The sequence below is a fragment of the Lingula anatina genome, unplaced genomic scaffold (genome assembly GCF_051362555.1).
Source record: "Lingula anatina isolate TDL-2025a unplaced genomic scaffold, LinAna3.0 unanchor82, whole genome shotgun sequence".
In the NCBI taxonomy this organism is placed as follows: Eukaryota; Metazoa; Brachiopoda; class Lingulata; order Lingulida; family Lingulidae; genus Lingula; species Lingula anatina.
In genome coordinates, this window is record NW_028257603.1 from 5251417 (window position 1) to 5260616 (window position 9200).

General features: G+C 43.4%; 1 protein-coding gene across 1 annotated transcript; it reads left to right on the forward strand.

The window, feature by feature from the left end:
- Positions 1-7219: 7219 nt before the first annotated feature.
- LOC106181956 (uncharacterized) lies at positions 7220-8966 on the forward strand. The gene is made up of 3 exons (XM_013566527.2): positions 7220-7911; positions 8030-8219; positions 8674-8966. Exons 1-3 carry the CDS (start codon positions 7515-7517, stop codon positions 8945-8947), a joined length of 861 nt encoding a protein of 286 aa, XP_013421981.2. The 5' UTR covers positions 7220-7514; the 3' UTR covers positions 8948-8966.
- The last annotated feature ends 234 nt before the right edge of the window (positions 8967-9200 follow it).

Sequence of the window (9200 nt, forward strand, 5' to 3'; positions counted from 1 at the left end):
TAACCCTAACCCTAACCCTAACCCTAACCCTAACCCTAACCCTAACCCTAACCCTAACCCTAACCCTAACCCTAACCCTAACCCTAACCCTAACCCTAACCCTAACCCTAACCCTAACCCTAACCCTAACCCTAACCCTAACCCTAACCCTAACCCTAACCCTAACCCTAACCCTAACCCTAACCCTAACCCTAACCCTAACCCTAACCCTAACCCTAACCCTAACCCTAACCCTAACCCTAACCCTAACCCTAACCCTAACCCTAACCCTAACCCTAACCCTAACCCTAACCCTAACCCTAACCCTAACCCTAACCCTAACCCTAACCCTAACCCTAACCCTAACCCTAACCCTAACCCTAACCCTAACCCTAACCCTAACCCTAACCCTAACCCTAACCCTAACCCTAACCCTAACCCTAACCCTAACCCTAACCCTAACCCTAACCCTAACCCTAACCCTAACCCTAACCCTAACCCTAACCCTAACCCTAACCCTAACCCTAACCCTAACCCTAACCCTAACCCTAACCCTAACCCTAACCCTAACCCTAACCCTAACCCTAACCCTAACCCTAACCCTAACCCTAACCCTAACCCTAACCCTAACCCTAACCCTAACCCTAACCCTAACCCTAACCCTAACCCTAACCCTAACCCTAACCCTAACCCTAACCCTAACCCTAACCCTAACCCTAACCCTAACCCTAACCCTAACCCTAACCCTAACCCTAACCCTAACCCTAACCCTAACCCTAACCCTAACCCTAACCCTAACCCTAACCCTAACCCTAACCCTAACCCTAACCCTAACCCTAACCCTAACCCTAACCCTAACCCTAACCCTAACCCTAACCCTAACCCTAACCCTAACCCTAACCCTAACCCTAACCCTAACCCTAACCCTAACCCTAACCCTAACCCTAACCCTAACCCTAACCCTAACCCTAACCCTAACCCTAACCCTAACCCTAACCCTAACCCTAACCCTAACCCTAACCCTAACCCTAACCCTAACCCTAACCCTAACCCTAACCCTAACCCTAACCCTAACCCTAACCCTAACCCTAACCCTAACCCTAACCCTAACCCTAACCCTAACCCTAACCCTAACCCTAACCCTAACCCTAACCCTAACCCTAACCCTAACCCTAACCCTAACCCTAACCCTAACCCTAACCCTAACCCTAACCCTAACCCTAACCCTAACCCTAACCCTAACCCTAACCCTAACCCTAACCCTAACCCTAACCCTAACCCTAACCCTAACCCTAACCCTAACCCTAACCCTAACCCTAACCCTAACCCTAACCCTAACCCTAACCCTAACCCTAACCCTAACCCTAACCCTAACCCTAACCCTAACCCTAACCCTAACCCTAACCCTAACCCTAACCCTAACCCTAACCCTAACCCTAACCCTAACCCTAACCCTAACCCTAACCCTAACCCTAACCCTAACCCTAACCCTAACCCTAACCCTAACCCTAACCCTAACCCTAACCCTAACCCTAACCCTAACCCTAACCCTAACCCTAACCCTAACCCTAACCCTAACCCTAACCCTAACCCTAACCCTAACCCTAACCCTAACCCTAACCCTAACCCTAACCCTAACCCTAACCCTAACCCTAACCCTAACCCTAACCCTAACCCTAACCCTAACCCTAACCCTAACCCTAACCCTAACCCTAACCCTAACCCTAACCCTAACCCTAACCCTAACCCTAACCCTAACCCTAACCCTAACCCTAACCCTAACCCTAACCCTAACCCTAACCCTAACCCTAACCCTAACCCTAACCCTAACCCTAACCCTAACCCTAACCCTAACCCTAACCCTAACCCTAACCCTAACCCTAACCCTAACCCTAACCCTAACCCTAACCCTAACCCTAACCCTAACCCTAACCCTAACCCTAACCCTAACCCTAACCCTAACCCTAACCCTAACCCTAACCCTAACCCTAACCCTAACCCTAACCCTAACCCTAACCCTAACCCTAACCCTAACCCTAACCCTAACCCTAACCCTAACCCTAACCCTAACCCTAACCCTAACCCTAACCCTAACCCTAACCCTAACCCTAACCCTAACCCTAACCCTAACCCTAACCCTAACCCTAACCCTAACCCTAACCCTAACCCTAACCCTAACCCTAACCCTAACCCTAACCCTAACCCTAACCCTAACCCTAACCCTAACCCTAACCCTAACCCTAACCCTAACCCTAACCCTAACCCTAACCCTAACCCTAACCCTAACCCTAACCCTAACCCTAACCCTAACCCTAACCCTAACCCTAACCCTAACCCTAACCCTAACCCTAACCCTAACCCTAACCCTAACCCTAACCCTAACCCTAACCCTAACCCTAACCCTAACCCTAACCCTAACCCTAACCCTAACCCTAACCCTAACCCTAACCCTAACCCTAACCCTAACCCTAACCCTAACCCTAACCCTAACCCTAACCCTAACCCTAACCCTAACCCTAACCCTAACCCTAACCCTAACCCTAACCCTAACCCTAACCCTAACCCTAACCCTAACCCTAACCCTAACCCTAACCCTAACCCTAACCCTAACCCTAACCCTAACCCTAACCCTAACCCTAACCCTAACCCTAACCCTAACCCTAACCCTAACCCTAACCCTAACCCTAACCCTAACCCTAACCCTAACCCTAACCCTAACCCTAACCCTAACCCTAACCCTAACCCTAACCCTAACCCTAACCCTAACCCTAACCCTAACCCTAACCCTAACCCTAACCCTAACCCTAACCCTAACCCTAACCCTAACCCTAACCCTAACCCTAACCCTAACCCTAACCCTAACCCTAACCCTAACCCTAACCCTAACCCTAACCCTAACCCTAACCCTAACCCTAACCCTAACCCTAACCCTAACCCTAACCCTAACCCTAACCCTAACCCTAACCCTAACCCTAACCCTAACCCTAACCCTAACCCTAACCCTAACCCTAACCCTAACCCTAACCCTAACCCTAACCCTAACCCTAACCCTAACCCTAACCCTAACCCTAACCCTAACCCTAACCCTAACCCTAACCCTAACCCTAACCCTAACCCTAACCCTAACCCTAACCCTAACCCTAACCCTAACCCTAACCCTAACCCTAACCCTAACCCTAACCCTAACCCTAACCCTAACCCTAACCCTAACCCTAACCCTAACCCTAACCCTAACCCTAACCCTAACCCTAACCCTAACCCTAACCCTAACCCTAACCCTAACCCTAACCCTAACCCTAACCCTAACCCTAACCCTAACCCTAACCCTAACCCTAACCCTAACCCTAACCCCTAACCCTAACCCTAACCCTAACCCTAACCCTAACCCTAACCCTAACCCTAACCCTAACCCTAACCCTAACCCTAACCCTAACCCTAACCCTAACCCTAATCCTAACCCTAAACCCTAAACCCTAACCCTAACCCTAACCCTAACCCCTAACCCTAAACCCTAACCCTAACCCTAACCCTAACCCTAACCCTAACCCCTAACCCTAACCCTAACCCTAACCCTAACCCTAACCCCAACCCCTAACCCTAACCCTAACCCTAACCCCTAACCCTAACCCCAAACCCTAACCCTAACCCTAACCCTAACCCCTAACCCTAACCCTAACCCCTAACCCTAACCCCTAACCCTAACCCTAACCCTAACCCTAACCCTAACCCCTATTAACTACACGTATTTTCTGTACCAGCAGATGATGGCTGAGCTAGCATGAGGTGTTTAATATTCAAAAGTTAAATTGAATAATAATTTGAATGGTATATTATTGAAGTTTACCCAGAAATGCTATATTTGATAACTTTTTTTTGTCTAATACAAGTACGTGCTAAAACTATGAAACGGCTCCAAAAACGTTCAAACAGACAAACATTTTGATTGGATTCCTTCACCTGTGATTGAACTTGATTTACTAGAAAATCACCCCCCCCTCCCCTTTTACAAGTGATTCGATATTAAAAATGAACAACATAAAACTGATGAGTTATTCTGAGCCATTTATTTCTGAAAAATGTGATGTAATAAGTCACGTGGTCTAGGTTAAAGGTCATTGGCGTGAGGCGGAGACTATGTATGTATGCGACGTGACATGCGAGGAATGGACCTATTAATTCTGTAAATAAACATTTTAAATTTTATACATGTACGTTGTTGCAATACTATATCTGGTGACGAGGAAGGAACAGACTCACAAGGAAGTCAAACCAAGTAAGAACATATACCTTTCAAAAACAGACATTGGCTGTAACGAAATTAAATGCTCATGTACGTGCGCTATCCGTTGCAAAAAAAGATTCTCTTTTTCTAAAGGCATAATAAACATAATTAATCAGGGTAATCATCAAATCTCTGTCATTGGAAGACATAAGCTGTCTAAACCTTTGGATATTTGGTTGACAGGTGTACCTGTTTGGTATATATTTTGTTCTTAAGTCCCTGTACATCTCACATGTAAAGAGGAGTGGGATATAAATGAATTTTATAGAGAGCTTCAAGATATTGGTAAACTGTGTAGTTTTTACATGTATGACTTGGAATCAGAGGTGAAATCACAACTGATAATGGGATGTAAATCTCAGAAAGTCCGACAGAAAGGCTTACGTAACCCGTCCATGACATTTTCGCAATTTTGCAGTAGGCGCACACTGAGCAACTTGTCACTTCACATACAGGCCGAACACGCCGAATGGAGGACCGGCGGTTCACAGGGTGCAAGTCAGGAATTCGACAAGTAGTCATGCATTTTATTTTTAACAACAATGCCGTAATTGTGGAGAAGAATGGCCACATGAGGGTGGACGGTCGAAGTGACCGCCCTTCAACAAGGAGTGTTTCTCTTGTAAATGGCTTCATCATTTCGCATCGATGTGCAGATAGGGTCAGCAACTAACATCATCAGCTACACCTAACAAGCGCTACGCCGTGAAAACCTAAACGTGCACCTCATCGCCGTCAAAACAATGTGAATTGTCTACATGGAAATTCCGATGTGACTGAAAATGAGAACGAATGCATAGGTTATGATGAAGATGGATACGTCTTCACAGCGCATACAGTCACCGAGAACATGGACCAACTTCCACGTTTTGAAATAGGGATGAACGGTAGGAAAATATGTTTTCTAGCAGATTCAGGGTTACTGTTAATTTGAGTACAATAAATCGCAACCAAGACTAACGTTACACATTTTTATTACTTAAATCAAGATCTACGGCAGTGAAAACAATTCAGTTCGTGTGTTGGGAAAATTCACATGGGCCTGTGGACATTTTCACATTTATTTATTCGGAGCTCATTTTATTGTGCACACTGACCACAAACCCCTCGTAAGCCTCTTTAACAACCCTATTTAGGCCCAGCTTTCGGTGCGTATCGAGCGTTGGATCATGAAAACACAATCCTACCAGATGACGGTTGTGTATCGTCCAGGGCACATGACAACCCTGCTGATTACTTGAGTCGACACTCCACCCATCAGACTGATCAGTTATCAGTGACGGATTTAGAGGGGGGTTAGGGGGGTCCTGACCCCCTAACCCCCCTTCGATTTCTGAAAAAGAATTCAGGGTCAGGGTTGGCTTCGCATCTGCTGCCCCCCCCTTTAAATAAACCTGGAACCGCCCCTGAGTAATCATCAAGTACAGAGAAAAAAATAGCAGAAGAGTATCTTCACTAACTAGCCTGTACTTCGAAACAAAAACAATGACTTTTGAAATGGTGAAAGAGGAAACCAAAAAAGAGTACATTGCAGCGGTGAAAATGCAATCTTCACAAATGACTGGACTCCACAGGGGAATTTCAGTGTCGTTCGTAGTTTTCTACCAAAAACTCTCATGGAATTTTTTTAAAAGGACGACAAATATTTTTGCCGCCGAGAGTATTGCACATAGCGGACATCAAGGGATTGTGAAAACTGTTGCTTTACTACGTGTACGTGAGAAGGTGTGATTTCCTAAAATGCAAAAAATTGTCGAGGACACTGTGAAATCTTGTAGACATTGCCAAATTTCAACGAATATAACCACGCGATAGCCGCTTCGCATGGCAGAACTCCCAGTCGCTCGTTGGACAGAACTTAGTGCTGATTTTGCAGAAGGACCGAGTGTTCACATACTTTTCGTGATAATTGATGAATACACACGGTACGTCATTGTTGAAAATGTGGCATCGACTTCAGCACAGAGTGTTATCCCACGGTTGGATAAACTATTTGCGGAGTTCGGCGAATTCGGTATCAAAAACGGATAATGGACCTCCATTCAATGGAAATGACTTCGCGGTTTATGTCGAGAAAACCGGATTCAAACACCGCAAAATAACGCCACAATGGCCTCAGGCAAATGGAGTAACAGAGCGTTTTAAGGGGCCGTTGAAAAAGTCGATCAAGGGCGCCATCACAATCAATGACAATGGAGCACAACAGGAAACAAGCTATGAATGATTTTCTCCTTGATTATAGAACTGCGGTAGATGATTAAACGAGGAGAAAAATAACGAGAAACTCTAGTATTTTTAAACGTTTTCATTAACAGAATTGAAGTTGACAATTTTATGGATCCAGTTCACATTTAGTATGATATACATTTTGTGCTATTATTTATTGCATATAATGTATATATGTTATCTGCTGTTCTGTTGCAAAAAGGAAGAAATGTGATATAATAAGTCTAGGTTAAAGGTCATTGGCTTGATGCGGGGGACTATGTATACGACATGGCATGCGAGGCATGGACTTATTAAGCATAGTCTAACACCAATATTTGTGCATTCACATACCAGGGAAATAAGATTTTTAGAACCAAATATTTCAAATATCCAATATCAATACTTAGAATGAAACGAGGGTAATAAAGGTCAAGTGTAACAGAATCTGCTTATCTAACTATAAATTCGTGTTTTCCTTTAAATTTCGCGTGGTGTGCTTGGCCTGTCACTTGAACACGTAATTGCTATTTTACTTTTTTGATTATCATTTAATTTGGTTGCTCATTTTTATTATTTTTTATTTATTTATTTATTTATTTATTTATTATTATTTGCGTTCTTTCACCAGAAATTACAACACATTTCCAAAACACAAATGAAATAGACAGTTTACAACGACCTCTGGCGGCAGTTGTCAGATAAGAGTACCGCATTCGCGTTTATACGGGGTTTTTAGAATGAAAGGCCTACGGAACTGCACCACGTCAACTTGGTTGTACATAAATACAGCGTACACTATACTTCACATGCTGGATGCCTATTGAATGGTACATTTACTATAAGTCCACCAGCAAATATTCATCAAACCTTATCTCAAGTATATAAACACTGATCAGTTATGCTCTTTGTTTGGTGATACATGTAAGGTTCTCTCATGCGTTTTGATATAACCTTGTCCGACCAGACCTTAGGTCTTATCTTGATAAGAAGAACTTCTACGGCCACCAGTCGCTAGTCTTATCATAGTACTAACTGGAGCCAAGCCATGGTCACAATATTCCCAATTCTTTGCCTACTGCTCGTCAGTTGTGGTGCCTTGGCCCAACACGACATTGTGGCCAAGCAATCCGAGCTCTTCCGCCTTCGTTTCTCTATTAATCAGTTATACTGGAAAGTTGCCGAATCTTGTCCTAACTTTAACAAAGTGGCTATAGGACGAAGAAGCGAGACAATGCCAACAGCAGAGCGTTTGGATTTGGATATCGAATTGGCCAAGGCGACATATGACCACTTGTTAAGACAGTACCAAGAATGTCAAGCGTCTCTCACTGGTATCACCACGCCAGAAACCACCACTATTAAGGCAAGCACCACCAAGTCTACTACGACCACAGCTACCACCAGCACCACTAGTACCCCTTCTACTTCCCCCGTGATATTAGGTGAGACGAATTCCTTCGGGAACAAAACATTATTCTACTTACTTGTACCATTAAAAAGATCACTTTAAAACACCAAAACAATCTGTAACTATGCCCGATCATTTAAAATCTCTTCTAGATGGTCACGCGTTCACAATCCTGCGCGTGAAGCCCGTGTACCATAAGGGATATAACTTCCTAGCCTTGGAGGTTGTGGTTCCGAAGGATGGTCGGAGCAAGACGATCTCCTGGTGTAAAGATTACCAGAACCTGTGTGAAAGCTTCCGTCGACGACCGACCAGTTGTGCGGGAACAAATCACGTGCCATCGTAAGTACAACAATATATATATATATATAATGCCGTATCTATCACTAGACTCATATCACTAGACCGTATCTATCTATCACTATATATATATATATATATATATATAATGCCGTATCTATCACTAGACTTAGTTTTGAAAATTGAAATGAAGATAAATGCAATTTATTGGACCATTAAATGAAGCAAATATTATTAAACTGGAAGTAATTTATTGTACGTGTAAATATGGTGATTTAATAAACTACGCTGCAAATATAATTCCCTTTTGTTTTATTTTTGTTCATTTAATTTTTCTAGTTTAATTGTCAATGCATATATTTCATTTTCAAGGAATCGTGTATTCGCAATAATCATGACATGGATTATCCGCATATCGATTATCTTACGTTTACGAGTCTCATTAAAAATAAACGTTTTATCAAAATCTAATTGCACATGCTTGAATCTATTCCAGGTGCCGTAAATATAATGCTGGCATCAATGTGAATGGAAACAATGGGCACATGGGATGTTCCCCTAGTATATATGTGAATGAAATCGCACAACAAGCCTTTCCTGACGGTAGTGCTCGGAGCTACTACAACACGTTCGCTTTCCTGTATTGTACTTCTCTTCACTGTAGTAATACTATCAGTAAGGACGTGACTGCACTGTCATTGGATTCAATGAGATCGTTTTATAATGAGAAGGCACCGTCCCGCATTATGTACACGGCTTGTCAGTATTAAAAATAAAAGTGTACTTGTGTTCTAGTTTATTGTTGATTACACTGGATCGAATCTTTTGAGCAACGCCTGACCTCCAAAACACAACTCCCCTCTTGCAAAAGCTGCTTATGTGCGTGCTTTCGTTTTTAAATATTTGAATTAAGATGCAAACGGTTAAAAATGCATATGAACTTAATTTTTGTCTACCAAATGTCACCATAAAGGGAGTTAGGTCTATCCAGATGGATCGATCTAAGTATGGAAACCCAATCAT